A 20,211-nucleotide genomic window follows, 5' to 3' on the forward strand; every position below is an offset into this window, starting at 1 on the left:
AAAAGGCCTGCTAGTCAATAACTCACTGCCATGGCGTGACATTTACTCAGTTGTCAAATATTTACAGTGAGAATCTACTAAGTACATGAAAGCATAGGAGTTATAAGATGAAACCACATCCTACACTGCTATATTTAAAATGATAACCAACAAGTCCTATTGTACACACAGGGAACTCTGCTCAATGTTATCTGGCAGCCTGGATGGGAGGGAAGGTCGGGGGAGAATGGATACATGTATATGTATGACTGAGTCCCTTCACTGTCCACCTGAAGCTATAACAACATAGTTAACTGGCTATCAGTTTACTTCAGTTGCTCAGTGGTGTCCGACTCTGCAACCCCATGGACTGTATACTCCAATACAAAATAAAAAGTTCAAAAAAAGAAAAAGATGAAGCCACATCCAACCCATCATAGTAAGAGGTAGAGACTCAACTCAGCAGAGTATTTCAAGTCACTGCTATGTAAGGGCTTCCATGTTATGTAGAAGGTGTAAAATATTACAACACATGTAAAAATAACAGTGACACAAAACATAACATGAAGCACCTTAATAGAAAGTACAAAATACATTACCTTCAATGTTGGAAGAAGGGACCAGGAGAAAGTTTATGGAGGTGATTAGCAGACCTGAAGGATGAAGTAAATTTTGGATATGAGAGAGAGACTTCCTTAATGTGGCATGAGTCAAGAAAAAAGCAGGACATGGAGATGTAAAGCATAAAGATCAAGAAGTGTAGGCCTTAAATTAAGATATATGACAAGTGGTAAGTTACGAACCAGATTTTGCATTTGACATGATGGGAAATGGAAATGCCACGGACAATTTTTAGCCAGTGAAATGCAACATCAGTGATGAATGGGCAATGGGGAGCCCAAAGGGCTTTCAGAGATCCCAGGCTTTGAATAAGTTAAGAGACTTCATTCAGAGTCTTTGGAGGCCAGGCCAGCACAGCAGGAGGGCTTCCCCCAGCTACAATTCCCCGCTTTGTGTCCAAGATTGATATTCACGGCTCTACTTAATGGATACTAACTGTGTCATTTGGTCTGGCAAATTGTATGAAAAAGTGGGAAAAAAAAGAAAATTACCTACAAAATAAGGAAAAAGTATTTTTTAGAAACGAGGAAGGAAACAGAAGAATGCAATGCAACCTACAGTAGTAATAATACTGTCAGATACTTAAATCTGACATTCGTTAGGATCATATAATTAGGGGAGTTAAATAATATGATCCTGAATCACATCGAAACATCTGACACAATGTATTTTTAATACTCAAAAAACTGTACACCAATGTTCCTAAGAGCAAAAGCATTCTTGAACAGACGTTCATGTGAGATCTACAGCAAGATTAAGAAACATACATGCATTTCAACTGAGATTTTACATTACCAAGTAGAGAGACAAAATTTTACAAGGTGCTTTAAATTTTTAGAAAGTATATTGAGAATTAAAACTACCACAAGCTTCTTCTAATCAAATTCCCAAACCTAGTTAGTACATTCTATACAGAAGACTTGCATTCAAAGCCCATAAATTTTAACTAAAATAAGTATAGTTTTTCACATAGCTGAAAAGTCCAATTAACAGGTTCACCTGTCAAACAGTTAAAAACATACACAAACTTCAACTCTAAAATAAAAAAGAATTTTTAGAGAATATTTAATGGTTTAATCAAATCAGAACTGTCCTATAGGGTAAATTATCAAGAGAATGTATGATAATCTACCTCATTATATCACCTCCACAAAAATTTTATGCAATTCAACTAAGCTATTATTTAAAAATCTAAAATATAATGAGCTGACTCGGAGTCCCTTAAAACTCCAAACCAGTTCCCTTAAGTAAACGTCATACCTACCTTGATGAGTTAATGACATATGTGATTTCACTGAAGAACAGATGAAAAAGGAGACCTCTCTATACAACTTATTTCAGAATTATTTACATAGAAAATGAGTCTAAATGTTTATCTTAACCTCTTCTAAGTCATTCCCACTTATATGCAATTTACTTAAACTGAAAATACTGTGTGCAAGTTTAGTTACTGAAAAACAGAAACCTCCTTGAAAATAGATACAGCAGGTACAAGGATACCCTTCTTCAGGTGAAAACAGGTGTGTCAAAAGGCAAAATATTTACATACCACCCCCAGTGCATGTGTAAGATTTATACTAACAGTGAGACTGACATGTGCCTGGGAATTGTGGCCTGTAAAACTGACCAAAGCTTTGTAGCAAGGGTAAAAGTAAATCAAGCCATAAACATCTCAAGGAATCTCATTTTCTTCTCATGCTGACAAAAAGCTGCATACAATGGTTGTATGAGTAGTTCAAACTTCTTTGAACTGTTAATATTCCTTATGGTATAGAGTCTCAATAAATAACAGACACATTACGGGAAAATCAACTTAGCCAGGACTCCATTTCCAGAAGGATCCATACAGTCATAACCATGGCACCTGAACTCCAGAAGGCATGACACTTTCCAGCACCCTAACAGCGATGTTATCAGTTACTTCTGCTATGCACTACAATGTGATACACTTTCACTAGCTCTCCTCCAATTTTCTACAGTATCTTAATTTATACTTGCACTTAATTATTAGTAAGAGAACAAAAAGGCTCCTCCTGAACAGTAAATGTAACAAATAAATAGATAAGAGCTACAAAAAATAGTAGATCTCTATGTACTAAGAATTATATATACTTGCCATTAAGCTCATACTTAAAGCACCCTGAGTATAAAATTACGGAGTGTTATGAAAGAGCTTTATGAAAAGTTATGGATTTTTGGAGAAGAGTTGTTCTTTGAAAAACTCCATTAATTGACTATTTAAACATTTAAAATATCCATTAACATTCATGGATTTAAAAAAAAAAGAAAACTTAAAAGACACATATTCACTACTTTCTTGGTCCCAAGCAAAATGTTTACACAGAAATTTGGCAGTGCAAAGTCTGTGCTCAGAGCCAATAAAAACTTAAGAAAACTGAGCTTGGTAATAAGCACATTTTCACAGTACAACTAAAGGCATAGAACAACCCAGAGCAATTAAAATTTATAGGATAATAACAGTATTTTGCATATCAGATTAATTTTTAAGTAATTTTAAGAAAACTTGAGATACACATACACACACACACTTTTCCAACTGTTAATAGTCAACAGACTTTTTTCTTAGCTATAATGATGGAGGAAGGATTACTCTCTTAACCACTGACCTAAGAAGGGAAGAAAATTCTGTGTATCCTCACCTCTATAAGCAAGAACCCTGGAGGTAGGAGGCAGGACCCTATAGCACCTAGGGTACCAACTTCACCAAGTCCAGAAGTCCCCTGGAGTTCCAAATAGGAATTTACAATATTGTCAAAGGGTTTATTGGGACTAAAAGTATTACCACATGTTTCAAGGTCTACAAATATCCTCCATGATAATTACGCCTTTGAGAGCCCTCCTTAGCAAAGAAAACATTCACAAACTCAAACTTACCCACACAAGCCAGGAAAGCTGCTCTGAGCGATCCTCCGGGCAATACTGAGAGGACATTCCTCTCTGTTCACTCTGGTGCCAAGTGACCTTCGGCACATCAACATCAGCAAGGGTGGGGCTTGGAGCTTCAGTTTCGGCATTGTGCTACCCTGGACGAAGTTTCTCTGGTTTCTCCAGGGCGTTAACTAAGACTTCCTCTTCTTGTTAAGTGAGTAAACACAGTCACTATGCTTCCAACTCTTCCCTGAAGTGGTAAAGCCGTAAATGGTACAAATACTGGTGGGAAGATTGCTAGTGCTCTAAATTTAAACAGACCCTGTACAGATGGGCTATTATTATTCTCAGCTAAAGAGGTGATTTCTAAGGAACAGAGGTTAATAAGTAACTTAATGGGAATTACAGGTGCCACAATCCGGTCAACTGAGCTAATGAAGAAGACTTTCCACCATAGGTACACAGAAAAAATGAGAAACAGAAACAGATTTTTAAAATGAAATACACAGCTCCACTTGCTGTAAAGAAAAACCCCCTGGTGCCAAAACAAAGCTAGGACTGATGGCCAAACCAAAGCCAGGACTGATGGCCAAACCAAAGCCAGGACTGATAATCAAAGTTCTAGTAAGTACAAAAGCAAACATCGTCAGTTGTGGCCAACAGAACAATCACTGAAGTGCCTTTAAGGCTTGTGTCTAACTGATATTGGTACGGAGATGTCCCCTCAAAGAATGGGATCAGAAGAAAGTTCTCTCCTAACTTATGGTTGCCAGCAGGGAAGGATGGGGGGAAGGGATATTTAGGGAGTTCGGCATTGACACGTATACACTGCTTATAGTTAAAATGGGCTTCCCTGGTAGCTCAGACCGTAAAGAATCTGCCTACGATGAAGGAGACCTGAGTTCGATTCCTGAGTCAGGAAGACCCCCTGGAGAAAAGGAAATGGCAACCCACTCCAGGATCCTTGCCTGGAGAGTTCCATGGGCAGAGGAGCCTGGCGGGCTACAGTCCATGGGGTCACAAAGAGTTGGACACAACTGAGTGACTAACACACACAAATTCTTTGTTGCGACAACACTGAAGGCATGAGCTATGGGGAAAGCACAACACTTTCATGTCTGTGCACTAGCTTCTGGCTTCAGCTTCATAGTTAAAATGGATAATCAACAAGGACCTACATACAGCACAGGGAATTCTGTTCAATGTTATGTGGCAGCCTGGATGGGAGGGCAGTTTGGAGGAGAAGAGATACATGTATGTGTATGGCTGGATCCCTTTGCTATCCACCTGAAAGTATCACAACACTGTCAATCCGCTATACTCCAGTATAAAATTAAAAGTTAAAAAAAGAAGAAGAGAGTTCTCTCTCAGGAGAGCAGAGTTGGGCTAGATTTCTAGCCCTGCTTTTCTTCAGCACAGTATACAAATTGCCCAAGCATCCATAGCAACCCTAATGCTCATATAGGGAGAGAAGAAGAGGCACACAAGTTGGGCATAAAGTTGGTTCTGAGGTCCTTCCATAAAACTGGAGCTATCGACAAAGGGCTGCGATCACAATTATAGAATGATGAGGGTGACAGGAGAAATCCACCCATTGTCTTAGTAAGACTTTCAGTGGGGTTTGTCTCTGAGAGTCCGGGTGAGAGGTCAGGTGAAACACAGCCAGAAATTAAAATCTTAAGCCTGGGGCCTCCCTGGTAGCTCACTGGTAAAGAATCTGCCTGCCAATGCAGGAGACATGGGTTCGATCCCTGATCCGGGAAGATCCCACATGCTGCAGAGCAACATAGCCTGTGCATCATTAATACTGAGCCTGTGCTCTAGAGCCTGTGCTCTAGAGCCTGCGAGCCACAGTAACTGAGTCTGCAGGCTCTAGAGCCCGTGCTCCACAGCAAGAGAAGCCACCGAAATGTGACGCTTGGATAACACAACCAGAGAGTAGCCATCGCTCGCCACAACGAGAGCAAAGCTCCCGGCAGCAACAAAAGCCCAGCACAGCTAAAAAATAAATTAATTAAATTAAAAATAAGACAAACAAACCCCAAGCCTGTGTCACAACAGTTCTGAAGTCTGTGAGAATCTCCAAAGTAAGAAATGGAAGCAAAAATGGATCCTGGGCTTATGATATCCCTGGAGTATCTGAAATAAACAAACATAAAACTCCATTAAAAGTAGCACTACATCAACATGGCCGTAATGGATTCCCACAAGCTAGAAAAACTAAACCAATACAAAACAAAAGCAAAAAAGAATCGTCACTACAAAGGAACTTATAATTTAGAAATTACAAAATAGGTGAGAAAATGATTTACTGTGATTTGATGTATTTGAGTACTAACAAATAAAGCAAATGGAAAATTTAGCAATCAACTAATGTTTTAACATGAAGATGCCAGAAAAGCAGAATTATTAAGAGATGGGGGAAGAAAAGAATCTATAAATAGGGAAGTAAAAAAACAAGCAGGTTTTACAACAATCAAACTGAATTTATGTGCATATCAGTTCAGTTCAGTTCAGTCGCTCAGTCGTGTCCGACTCTTTGCGACCCCATGAATCGCAGCACACCAGGCCTCCCTGTCCATCACCAACTGCCAGAGTTTACCCAGACCCACGTCCATCGAGTCAGTGATGCCATCCAGCCATCTCATCCTCTGTCGTCCCCTTCCCTCCTGCCCCCAATCCCTCCCAGCATCAGAGTCTTTTCCAATGAGTCAACTCTTTGCATGAGGTGGCCAAAGTATTGGAGTTTCAGGATCAGCATCAGTCCTTCCAATGAACACCCATGACTGGTCTCCTTCAGGATGGACTGGTTGGATCTCCTTGCAGTCCAAGGGACTCTCAAGAGTCTTCTTCACACCACAGTTCAAAAGCATCAATTCTTTGGCGCTCAGCTTTCTTCACAGTCCAACTCTCACATCCATACATGACTACTGGAAAAACCATAGCCTTGACTAGATGGACCTTTGTTGGCAAAGTAATATCTCTGCTTTTGAATATGCTATCTAGGTTGGTCATAACTTTCCTTCCAAGGAGTAAGCGTCTTTTAATTTCATGGCTGCAATCACCATCTGCAGTGATTTTGGAGCCCCCCAAAAATAAAGTCTGACACCGTTTCCACTGTTTCCATCTATTTCCCATTATATGCATATAGATATGCACATTTCTCTGCATAGAGAACCCACAGTTTTCATCAGAATCCTGTAACTTAGAAAGGGAATAGCATCACTATAAATAGAATTTTAAAAACTTGTTTAGAAAAGTGCTAATTGATACCAGAACTTAATTATCTGGCAGAACCTATTCATACCAACTTTTCTTCTCTACTATTTTTCAACTTCCTGACTACTCGGCTCTGTAACTCTTCATTTCCTGGAAATTCTAACCCATCCCCCAAGCCATTCAGAAACCTCCAACCCTTGCAAAAAAGATAGAGTGGAAACTGTGATGTGCCACCCTGATCCTCTTTCACAACTGAAGGGTTTTTTTTTCCCCAGATGTGTAGTGATGCCAGTATACAGGCCTTGGCTATCAGCTCTCTTAAGAATGGCCTTAGCTGAAGAGTCTCCTCATGTAAGTTCATGCAGCCTTCATCCAAAGACTGGCTGGAGACAATGGTGAAACGCCATCCCAGCTTTAGGGCCTCCAGGGGTCAGACTTCCACCAAGACTACAAGACAGCCTAACCTCCTCCCTGCCCAGAGTTGGTTTCTTCCTTCCACTCCCCAGGGCTTGATTGATCCCAAGGGCACTTTCTGAGAAATTTTCAGTGCACTAATTTCCATCTGAGTTTGCATCCTAGGGAACTCAAACTGCAACAGAAGAAAATCAGACAGGAATAAAAAAGACAGGATATGAGAACAATACTATCAAGGAAGTGAAAAGAGTAAGAAAGACTTGTAACCAGCCAGGAGAATGACAAAAGGTATTAATATAATCTCTTTCTTTGATAATAGAAGGGAAGGCCTTTTTGAAAATGAACAATATAATCACAAAAATTCCCACCCACCATATCAGTGTATATCTGAACTTGAGTGAGTCAAAGGAATCTTAACAGGGTATTCCAGTTCTAGCTCCTGTCACTTTGAAGATAAAGCTCTTAGGCCCAGGAGTCTGCAAAATGCCAAAACTGTAGCTGCTTAGATATAGGAACATTTATTCTTTTAAGACAGTCACTTTTCCCAAAGCAAGTTAACAGGTACATTTAATACTCTGCTACGACAAGGTTACCAGTAGTAATGAGTGGGGTGTGTGTGTGTGCGCGTGTGCGTGCAATTTCTGGCTTCCTTTAATAGTCATGGAAAAATGTGCAGCAAACAAATGTATCACATTTCAAATACATATTTCTCATGGCTACTTCTGGTGAGCTGCCTTATCTTAGAAAGGGGAGAGAGTCAAAAACCTATGAGCCTAGCTTAGATTTGTCCCATGCCCCAGTAGCAGAATTCTGATATATCTTTTAGTTCTGAATCATTGATAAAGATGTTAATGATAGTTTTATAAAAGGCTAATCTTAACCTAGTTGTGATGTGTGCTCAGTCATCAGTCATGTCCGACTCTTTGTGACCCCATGAACTGCAGAGCCCACCAGGCTCCTGTGCTCAAGGAATTTTCCAGGCAAGAATACTGGAGTGGGGAGCCATTTCCTCCACTAGGGGATATTCCCGACCCAGGGATCGAACCCACAGTCTTACTCTGGTACAAGCTGGTATATGACTAATCATTATCCAGAATACTAATAAGGAAACTGCACAAACTAAAACAATACTCATACGCACACTCAGAATGCCAATGACACTGGACAAATGTAAACAAGGTTCATGGGTATTTGCTGATTCTCTCACCTTTCGAACAAAGAGCAGAACACCAGAAACAGTCACGAGAAACAGTATATATTTGGAACGTGACAGATTTGACTGCTATATATTTTTCCCATGACTACTGAAGGAAGTTGGAAATTGTGCATGCACACACACACACACACACACACATCTATACTAGTAACCTTGCCCTACATTCCACATTTTGTAACCACAAATACAGAAGCAGAACAAGATAAGCTGTAGCAAAACCTCTCAAACTAAACCCACCAGATCCAAAAAGACATGAAGGCATTTACACAAATTGTTAGGACCACCAAGCAGAATGGATCAACACTGCCGTAATCCACTCAACCCGCAAGCCTAAACAGAGTCTCACTCTCAGTTCTTCCATTTGTCTTTCATTCTTTCCTCGCCCAAGAATCACAATCTGCCGGGTCTTCTCTAAGCCAACCCTTCTTCTCCTTCTAACTTTAAAACCTTTTTTTTAATGAGAGTAAGAAACGAATGTGCTAGAAATATGAGAAAATCCAAAAGAAACTGTGTATGTGTCTGCACTCAGTTGTGTCTGACTCTTTCTATGGACAGTAGCCCACCAGGCTCCTCTGTCCACGGCATTCTCCAGGCAAGAACACTGGAATGGGTTGCCATCTCCTCCTCTAGGGTATCTTCCCAGGCCAGGGATTGAACCTGCATCTCTTGTGTCTCCTGCACTGACAGCCAGATTCTTTACCACTAGCTCCACCTGGGAAGCCAAAAGAGGTTTCTAAACTCTAAATGTCAAACCTCAATTATATACAAACTAAGCTAGTTGAATACATATGGGTAGAATGACTAACAAAATACCTTAACAACTTATCTGGAAAAGGAATGAGACTGCAATATAACACATATTGGGGAAGAATCACATCACATTAATACTTTAAAGGCATACAAAAGGGCAAACACGCATGGCATGTGAATGAGGGGAAGAACCAATTTCATATAATAAAAGATCAAATGAGTCACTATAGGTTTAGAGTCATTGTTTGGACACAGAATCTGGATAAAAGGTAGAATCATAAAAATAGAAGAAACATAAATGGGCACTTCTTGTGAATAAATACACACAGGACTAACAATATTCATTCTTCACATAAGTCATTTAGAAGAATGAGATCATAATTCAATTTCAGGTTTATAAACAGCTTGTGCTGTTTATGCTTAGTCGTTTAGTCGTGTCTGACTCTTTGTGACCCCATGGACTATAGCCCACCAGGCTCCTCTGTCCGTGGGGATTCTCCAGGCAAGAATACTGGAGTGGATTGCCATGCCCTCCTCCAGGGGATCTTCCCAACCCAGGGATCAAACCCAGGTCTGCCACACTGCAGGTGGATTCTTCACCAGCTAAGCTACCAGGGAAGCCCATAGACAGCTTAAGTCTCTCTTATTATAAGATGGAAAATACTGATTTGAGAACAATGAACTCATTATTACTGTAAAATAATATAATGGCATGTAAGTGAACAAAATGGCAGTTCTGCCTTAAACTGGCAAAGTTTTAGGTATATACTTGGGAAACATCACACAGACTTACCTGATTATGGATTTCAGTGTCATTTTCAACCTAGGAATCACTGTAGAGTTCCAAAGAGTCATGCTTTTATTTGACAATTTCAATTGAAAGGCCAAAAAAATTTTGAAAAACATGGTGAAAACAAAAGAAAAAAAGGATTTCTCATTTCTATTCATGTCCTACAACCAAAGAGAAGTTGGAAAGTGTGGTGACCTCAGCTCAAAGAAACTGATCGCTTGTGTTTATGCCCTCACTCTGCCACTGAATAGCTCTGTACCTCAGGGAGTAACCTAACCTCCCTCTGCTCCATTTCCTCACCCGTAAAAGGAGATCAATGAGACCCGTTTGTAAACTCTCATTCACGTCTATTCTAGAACATTTACCTAATTCAAACTTAAAAGGAGAAAATCTACTTTATTAGATTTGGGCTAAGACGGGTTGCAAAGAATCAGTCACGACTGAGTGAACTGAAGACACAGCAACTGGCAGTTTCACTCTTTTCAACAGAAAATGGTAAATTTTCAGAAAAATAAAATTACCAAGGATAAAAGTGTGTGAAAGTGTTAGTTGCTTAGTCGTGTCCAACTCTTTGTGACCCCATGAACTGCAGAGCCCACCAGGCTCCTCTGTCCATGGAATTCTCCAAGCAAGAATACTGGAGTGAGTTGCCATTTCCTCCTCCAAGGGATCTTCCTGACCCAGGGATGGAACCCAGGTTGACAAATCAGGAAAAAAAAAGGTGTCAGTTGCCATGAGGACAGCTATAAATTCACCTCAGAAATTATAAAGAAATACTTTTACAGAGCCTCCAACTTCTGCTGAAAAATTCCCATTTGCATATACAGACTCCGCCAAAACACAATAGGAACAAAGAATTTCTGAGAGGCAGAGAAAATAGAAGTTTTTGGCACACAGTACCAATATTTCTCATCATTATAAAGATTTCACTTACAGCTTCCTCATTTCACCTGACTCAGATGCGGCTGGCATTTCACAGAACTGGCGAGGTGAATGCATATCAAAAGAACTGCCAAGATGTTCCCTGTAAAACAGCATTTTTAAACTTACAACATCATCCCCCAAACCTATGCTTTCCACAAAAAGTTAAACTCTTAAAAAAAATGATCAGACTACTATTAGCCTATTAAAATCATGGGTGCTTCAGGATATTTAAGTGCCATTTGGGAAGAAAAAGACATTTAATATAAGAGTACCAAACTCTTCCCAAAGTATTTTTACAGTCAGGAAATTGTCACATTAGCTAGATAATATGACTTAAGGTGGTAGCTCAGTGATAACAAACTCACCTGCCAATGCAGGAAATACAGGAGAGGTAAATTTGATCCCTGGGTTGGGAAGATCCCCTGGAGAAGGAAATGGCAACCCACTCCAGTATTTTTGCCTGAGAAATCCCATGTACATAGAGCCTGACAGGCTACCATCCACGGCGTGGGAAAGAGTCAGATACGAATGAGTGTGCACACACACACACATATACACACACTCTCTCCTAAGTATAATCACACGCTCTGGCACCAGGAAGAAAGGAAGGAGCAAGCCAGCAAATGCAGAAAATGAACCATGAAAGCTGATACGGTACCATCTTACCAAAAACTCCAGAGAAATACACCCTATGAAATATTGTGAAGAATCATCCTATATACATTTTAACAAGCTAATATTAAGCAAGCAGCCTTGAAAAATTAAATCAGGCAGCATTACGATAAACAGAATGAAATGCCTGTTTTCAGAGCAAGCAGTTTAGAAAAAGCTGTGTAAACAGTCCTGACAATGACATAGCCTATATCATCCTTCGAAAATACAACTTGCAATTAAATTTGCACATCAAATGATCCTTGAAGCTTGTATGTTACCAATAATAGGGGTGGCAGAGGGGTCTTAAATCATATGAGCCTTGCCAGTGGCACAGAGAACTACAGTCACATAAAGAAAAGCCACTGCAGCCAACACTTCAACATGTGTTTGAATGCCACAGAGATGCACTGATATTAAAGTGCTAGAGGCTGTATCAGTTTTAACTTCTTTGAATATCACTGGACTCAAGTTTGCCCAGGCAACAGAAAAGTGGTAATACAATGAAAGTGAATGGCAACCCACTCCAGTATTCTTGCCTTGAGACTCCAATGGACAGCGAAGCCTGATGGGCTACAGTCCATGGGGTCAAAAAGAGTCAGACAAGATTGAAGAGATTTAGCATGCATGCACACACAACCTTAAACAAATCATTAATATAGGCAATAGGATATAGTTATAAAGAACTTGCCTTTATGTGCAAAACAGGTTCAGATACCAGTACTGTTACTCACAGCTGTATGACTTTGGCCAAATTACTAAGTCTTTACGCTTGTTTATGAAGTGAAAATAATAGACTCTTTTTTATAGAGGCTGAATGAAATGCATGTAAAGAGCACAGCCTGATTAACTGTCAGGAATAAATGGCAGTTTAACAAACATCACCACTTCTCTGAGTTTTCTTTACCTTTGCCTGAGTGTGATCTTAAACTGCTGCATGCTTTATATCCTTATCAAATGAACTCTCATCAAAACTTTAACCATGACTATTTTTAAGTCTTTTACCATTCACAATTATTGTTTTACTCTGATTCTTCCCTGAAAGCTTTTATATAATGTGAGAACATTACATAATGGCCTAACTTGAATAATGTAGAGACCATGCCACTGGGCTGTGTAAGAGTTTCCAGAACTAATGAGGAAATTGAACTGCTAACTAAAAATCAAGCAGAATATGGGACTGAATGAACTAGTGTGGATGATTATATTTTTTTGTTTGAAGCATTGCTGGTTCTTTACTGTTATGTTTTCCAGATTTAAAGAAATCTTTTTTCTCTTTTCTCTAAAGCTACCTATAATTTATAGCAATCTGGTAAATTATACCTTTGTAAACAAAATCAAAGCATTTATCTCTTCTCCCTACCTGATCTCCCCAGAATCTGAAAACTCTTAGTGAATATTCTACCTGCACAGCCATATAGTTATCTACATAAAGTTCAATAAGCATCTGTTCTTCTAAAAGGAGAGAATGGTAAACACTGGCTGTATTAGCGAAACTTGCTCTGGAATGTCACATCTGAGAATGATGTGCACAGAATCAAGGTAGGACGAGACAGCTTTAAGGAACTAAGGCTGAATTTAGGGAGCCAATGTTTATAAAGTGCGCTTCAAAAATCAGCCTGATACCTTGCTTATACGGTTTCTGCCTAACAAGTGAGAGAGCAAAGTCTATTCTTACAGGACCCAGGAACCTAGGGATACTGGAGCAGGGGGACCTCCAGAAGACAGGAATTCACCTCTCTCTAAGAATTGCAGGCAAAAGCTGATGGTGAGTCACTGGCTTAGTTTCCTAACCCCAGAAGATTTTAAGAGGACAATCTGAGATGCCGTATTACAAGTGGTTAAGTGCAATCTGAGATTTCTTATTAGAAGTGGCTCCAGCAAAGCAGACTTAAAAACAGCATACATTGTTGATAACTATTCTTGAGGGACTGATATAAATTATCAGGCTGAGTTTAATGAGACCAGACTTATTTTGCAAACAAATTAGTCTTACTTCAAATATCTTTGACAGAAATGAGTGTCCCCAAAGACAAAAATTATGTTCCAGTGCAAAACTACAGCACACCCCTGTGGGTATTAAATTCTTGTCCTGTTCATTGTCTTTGAGGTTTGGTCAACTACCTGTAAACTGGACTGGATCCTGAATTCTTCTAGGCTCCCCCAATATTTAGCTACAACTCTCCAAACTAATGTGTTCAATTTCTTTCCCATTCTTCGGACTTGGAATCACTAAAAATCAAAGCTGCCTCTTTCCCAAAGTCCTTCAAGCCAAAGCTGGACAACTTGATGTGAACTTCAGGGAAATCACCACAATAACTCATGTATGGACAACCTTCCTTCCTGCTGCCATAAGAGTCCCTCAGAAAGTTCTCCAGAAGGCCTGATGTCATCACAAAGACAAACTGCAAACTAGGAAAATCTGCCACATTGCTGCCAGCACTCTTCCTACTCTATCTGAAGGTTCTCTGAGTCCAACATCTAGAAATATTCTCGACAACTGATTGCCCTCTGCACTCAAAAACTAAGTTCATAGTTCGTTCTAACCATTAACCTGTTTTTTATTTTTTTGTCTCCAGAGAAATCTCCAGCACCTAGAGACCATTTCAATGGGTTACTGGACAAGCTACACTAACTCAGTTTATAGACCAAGAAAGTTCTTGGCAAAGTTTCAGAATGAATGACAGGGTTCAGGACACACTACTCCCAAAATATACCACCTCGGCATAGAATATTTTAAGTGGGGAGATAGTGGAGGACAGATGAGCTTTGCGTGCTGCAGTCCATGGGGTCGCAAAGAGTCAGACATGACTTAGTGACTAAACAACAAGTGTGAGGAAAAAGCAGAAGCAAGACAGTCACCCAACCACCCCAAGTCTTTCTCCCCAGAAACAGGCCCTAAAATAGTCATGTGAGAGGTATCCTTCTATATCCAGAGAAAAGGAACATCTCTATCTCTGAAGCAAAAGGCACACAGAACAATCTGAACACACAGGCCTCCTTAAATTCCTCCCAGTTCCCAACACTTACCTCCTACTCTTTAACCTATCATATTCCTCCATAACCATCCACTCTTCATCAAAATCAGCAATAAAAACACTCAGGTCTGTTTCTCCATTTCCTTACAGAGGCTTCATGTCACAAACAACTTTCACTAAATAAATGTATGTGATTTCCTCCTGTTAATCTGCCTTTGTCAGCTTAATTTGCAGGTCCGGCCAGGGGCCCTGAGAGAATTAAGGAAAACATTCTTCTCCCCTATGCTCCAGACATCACTCTTCACATGAGTTTATAAGTTTTTTCTTCTGTTCACCCACACTCTCACCAAACACTGCATATCATTTGTTATAAAAATTTATTTCAATTTGGCAGAGGAAAAATTTTTAAAACATTTCTTAGTTTAGCAGTCATAGTCATCTCTCTTTAAAACAATTTCGATATAACTTCCTCATAATTTTCTTGCTGATTTTTCATCTTTTTTTTTTCTTTTAGACCAACAGGATTCATCTGTCAGTTGTCAGCATGAGTATTTTAAAATTGTGTATATATAAGGCATAAACATGCATAAGATTTTTTTCCTCTAGACCAAAATAAACATGCAGCTTAAATATATGTTTTCAATGTCAAGCTCCAACTTAGAACATATAATATAGACCTTATATCCATACCTTTTATTAAAAAAAAAAAAGGTAGATTAGGTCTTTTTGTACTTTTTATCATGGTATCATACGTGCCTGTGTGCATGCATGCTCAGTCATTCAGTCATATTCGACTCTTTGAGACCCTTTGGACTGTAGCCCACCAGGCTCTGTCAATTTTTCAGGCAAGAATACTAGAGTAGATTGCCATTTTCTTCTCCAGGGGATCTTCCCAACCCAAGGATCGAAGCCAAATCTTCTGTGTCTCCTGCTGTTTCCTCCTTCCCCTCTGAACCATCAGGGAAGCCCATAATAGTACCAGACATTATCTCTAAATTGGGAACAACATTAATCTTTTATAAATTGGATGCATGTGGTAATCCTTTCTTTATACCTGTCTAGATTACTCTGTGGTGGTTTAGTCGCTAAGTCGTGTCTGACTCTTGCGACCCCATGGACTATAGCCCGTCAGGCTCCTCTGTCCATGGGATTTCCCAGGTAGAATTACTGTGGGTTGCCATTTCCTTCTCCAGGGGATCTTCCCGACCTAGGGATGAAACACTGGTCTCCTATACTGCAGGCAGATTCTTTACCAACTGAGCCATCAGAGAAGCACCTCACTCAGTTCAGCTCAGTCACTCAGTCGAGTCCGACTCTTTGAGACCCCATGGACTGCAGTACGCCAAGCCTCCCTGTCCATCACAATTTCCTGGAGCTTACTCAAACTCACATGCATCAAGTTGGTGATGCCATCCAACCATCTCATCCTCTGTTGTCCCCTTCCCTTTCCACCTTCAATCTTTCCCAGCATAAGGATCCTTTCCAATGAGTTGGTTCTTCCCATCAGGTGGCCAAAGTATTGGAGTTTCAGCGTCAGCATCAATCCTTCCAATGAACATTCAGGACTGATTTCCTTTAGGATTGACTGGTTGGATTTCCCTGCAGTCCAAGGGACTCTCAAGAGTCTTCTCCAACCCCACAGTCCAAAAGCATCAATTCTTCGGCGCTCAGCTTTCTTCACAGTCCAACTCTCACATCCATACATGACTACTGGAAAAACCATAGCCTTGACTAGACGGACCTTTGTGGGCAAAGTAATGTCTCTGCTTTTCAATATGCTGTCTAGGTTGGTCATAACTTTCCTTCCAGGGAGTAAGCATCTTTTAATTTCATGGCTGCAATCACCATCTGCAGTGATTCTGGAGCCCAGAAAAATAAAGTCTGACACTGTTTCCACTGTTTCCCCATATATTTGCCATGAAGTGATGGGACCAGATGCCATGATCTTAGTTTTCTGAATGTTGAGTTTTAAGCCAACTTTTTCACTCTCCTCTTTCACTTTCATCAAGAGGCCCATTAGTTCTTCACTTTCTGCCATAAGGGTGGTGTCATCTGCATATCTTACGTTATTGATATTTCTCCCAGGAATTCTGATTCCAGCCTGTGCTTCAGCCAGCCCAGTGTTTCTCATGATGTACTCTGCATATAATTTAAATAAGCAGGGTGACAATATACAGCCTTGACATACTCCTTCCTGATTTGGAACCAGTTTGTTGTTCCATGTCCAGTTCTACAACAGCATTTATGTGAGGATGCCTCTTGTCATTCTTTATTTCTTAATGTCTTTGAGTATTACCATATTCATTAACGTAACAGAAAACTTTTATAGCATCTTAACATAAAATCAAAATATCACCCCTTAGTCAGCCAGCCAGTCAGTCCCTAAAGTTTATGAACTGTCAGAGCTTGATATCAAAATCCAATCCTCATATCAGACTCCCAGGATAAACTGTGCATTTTATACATATGATGAGCTTCCCTGGTGGCTCAGATGGTAAAGAATCCACCTGTAATGTAGGAGACCCAGGTTCGACCTCTGGTTTAGGAAGATCCCCTGGAGAAGGGCATGGCAATCCATTCCAGTATTCTTGCCTGGAGAATCCCATGGACAGAGGAACCTGGCGGATTACAGTCCATGGGGTCACAAAGAGTCGGACACAACTGAGCGACTAACACACAGAGTAACATATATGGTATGTTTCAAATACCACCCTAAAGTCTCCCTTAGTTGACTTTGACATTCTAGAGGAAACTAAGATTCAGAAAGAATAAGGTAGCTTTTCTGAATGTGAATTAATTTTATCAAAGGTTTTCTATATCTTTAAATATAAAATATAATTCAAATCAGCTATACTTCTATTTTTAAATTGGGTGGCTATGGTACTACAAGTAAATATTACATGGTCAGTTACAGGGATTTTAAATTAATGCTTACATGAATCTTTGAGAAAGACACATACATGTGCATAACTCCCATACCCATTCTCTTGGCATTGCTCCATTTGTAAGGGAACCTATTTACAGACATCTCAGGACCTGAGAGTAATGGATACTGCTTTTTTCTGAAAAGCTACCAGTCTTCAAGATTCCTCCCCAAATTAAAATTGTATATAATCTGTAAAAATAATGAGCCTTCAGTTCACTTTATATCATTTTGATTCATTTAACAATGAAACAAAATTCAGTATTGACAGAAGATTACTCATTCCCAGGTATCTTGTTAGGGAACATTTTTTTTTTTTTTTTTGATTCACCTTGTTTACTTCAAGGCAAACCCTATTCTGCATGCCATGAGGGTACCACTAGCCCACAGATGCATGCCAATAAATCAGGATAAGGCAGAAATACCTGACACTCACCTGCTGGCCCTCTAAGCCAATTTCCGCTCATTTGTGAGGACTGTCAGTAATTACAGCAACAACACACTGTATCTCACACCACCAACTCTGTATTGCTTGAAATCACTCTCCAAGCGTGCGTATGTAGTGCATATATAGTCTACAGAACACTTTCGCTTTTTTTCTTCTTCTTAATTCTCGTTTGTCACCTTATCAAAATTATACAATGGGATTTACACCAATTATTCTTAGTCATATGATGACTCACCCACTACTAAGTACTGACCGTACACATGAGACCTGTAGAAATCTCATTATAAGAGCCCTGATTCATCACCGAAGGACAGAGACATGGATGAAGAAAAATATGAATGAGGGAAAAAATTTGAATTTTAAAAATTCATAAGCTCTGTAAATAAACTACTTAATATATATTTAATAAACAGTGTATATTTCTGTTGAAATTAAGTATTTGTTGAAGTTTGCCTCGTGTGAGTATGCTGATTGGTTCATAAATAAAGTCAAGAATTTGCCCTTTAGGTAACTCTGTATTACAGACATAGATACACACACTAAAAGCATATAAGTAGCACTGGTATATGCATGAACATTAAACACAGCATAAACCTAATAAAAATCATACTTAAGTACAAATAAAAGATCAGAAGACTTTAATATGATAGCTAGGGAGGAGTTAATCATAAAAACGGAATGAGTAGACAAAAGATTGCAGGAAGCAAATGGCCACTTGTTTCCTATTAATAGTAAAGTTAGAAAGACTTTGCAGGGAGCTAATACTGAAGATAATTTCACAACTGAAACAAAACAGCCTGATAAAGCAAGAAGGATTAAGCGTGTCTTTCCTATGAAAGACAAGCTAAGGAACAAAGGATACAAGCAGAAAGAAAAACAGCAAGAAACAAGACATATAATAATGTCAAGGAGAACAGAGTGATGGGATTGGGGGAGGGGACTGAGAATTTCATATTCAGCTGTGGGGTATAAAATTCAGTCTCTGAGGTTTTTGGGGGACTGTTGTTTAAGATTTAAGAGAAGAAAACCTTAAAAAGAAATCACCCGGAGAAGGCAGCATCAGTTCAGTATAGTTCAAATGTGGACCAGAGAACTAGAATAACTAAGTTCTATAGTGATAAATGCCAGGTGGATTTATGAAAAATAGTCAAAAGGGAAGTGCCAGGTTTTGTCAAATACCTAGACATCTATGGAGTGACAGAAAAGAGTGAAGATAAATACATATATATACACATACATATATACAGAATGCTTTGCTGCTTGAGATATTTATGATATAGCAGGCATTCCTCAAAATAGTGAAATACAATAAGAGGTGGGTTTTAAAGCAATAATCTGTGGCTTTATCTTTTTTACTTATTTATTAATTATTCATTCATTTAACATAAGTTAGTTATTAGTTTTCCTGCTTCCTTTGGCCTCCTGAAAGCATGAATAATAGATTTATTGAGTGCCTATTGTGAAGCATGTACCATACTGGGCATAAATGAAATCATCCTAGAACCATAAATGATTTTTATGGATTCTTTTAATCCACAGAAGTAGAAGAGAGAGCAAGAGGGAAATCTTTTCAACTAATGAAATGGAAAACAATTTTGATTACTGGGTGTTATGAATTAGAGAAGACGTATAACCAGAACTGAACTAAATGAAACTGTTGCACATGACCTCTTAGATTTAAATTATTAAATAGATTATAATGACTGTAATTCAGTAAGTGGTATTTTCCCAGTGTTTGAAATTCACTAGCTCTTTTAAATCATCATTCCACTCAGGAAATTGTATTAAGTTGTTTAGCTAAATCTGAGCAATACACAAGTAACTACAGTTTTACTGTTTAAATTCCTCACAAGGCCTGTGGCATCTGGAGTTCTGCTTGTTTTCCTGGCTGATTTAATTTCTAAACATCTAGGAATATATTCAGCTGGGATTGCTATAGGAAGCTCTCATCATATCCAGTTTGACCATTCGGCATATAGTATGTATTTCCAAATTAACAACCCATTTGATAACCCCAGATTCATCATATCACTTATGTCATCCTCCTCATTCCTACGTTACATTTTAAATGTAACTGAAAAATCTTAATATTTATTTTAATGTTCATACATATGGACAGGTTTCAGGCTAAGATAGCTGACTCACTGCCACAGCTTACAAAAAGTACTTGAAACATGGACACATTAAAATTAAGAATGGGTAAGTCTAGTTTCCTTTCTCAAGATGTTTTTGTGAGTTTCCTTCTCCCTCCCCTGTAATTCTTCAACAAATGACAAATCTACAACTACAGAACAGGATAGTCATTCCCCACCAGTTCCAACTGTGAAGGGAAGCTTAAAAGCAATGTGAAGAGTAAGCGCCTGCTAGTTAGCACTGAAAGGAAATAATCGACAGATTAAAAGCAATGAT

At 39.2% G+C, this 20,211-nt stretch overlaps 1 protein-coding gene across 6 annotated transcripts in view; it reads right to left on the reverse strand.

Moving 5' to 3' along the window:
* The window catches only part of EPS8 (epidermal growth factor receptor pathway substrate 8), a 197,936-nt gene that overhangs the window by 113,910 nt on the left and 63,815 nt on the right, over positions 1-20,211 (reverse strand). The window contains exons 1-2 of one of the 6 annotated variants that reach the window (XM_006052378.3): positions 3,496-3,514; positions 579-632 (exon numbers count right to left, since the gene is read on the reverse strand). The exons of 1 other annotated variant lie outside the window; for it this stretch is intronic. Coding sequence is in view for 2 of the 5 variants with exons in the window: in XM_006052376.3 (XP_006052438.1) it covers positions 3,496-3,552 (57 nt within the window). In the remaining 3 variants the exon portion in view is untranslated. Of the gene's footprint in view, positions 1-578; positions 1,284-3,495; positions 4,429-10,812; positions 10,903-20,211 lie in introns of those variants that run through there. 4 more of the 6 variants (XM_044941200.1, XM_006052376.3, XM_006052377.3 and 1 more) reach the window with 4 other exon arrangements.

This window comes from Bubalus bubalis, chromosome 4 (genome assembly GCF_019923935.1).
Source record: "Bubalus bubalis isolate 160015118507 breed Murrah chromosome 4, NDDB_SH_1, whole genome shotgun sequence".
Taxonomy (NCBI): Eukaryota; Metazoa; Chordata; class Mammalia; order Artiodactyla; family Bovidae; genus Bubalus; species Bubalus bubalis.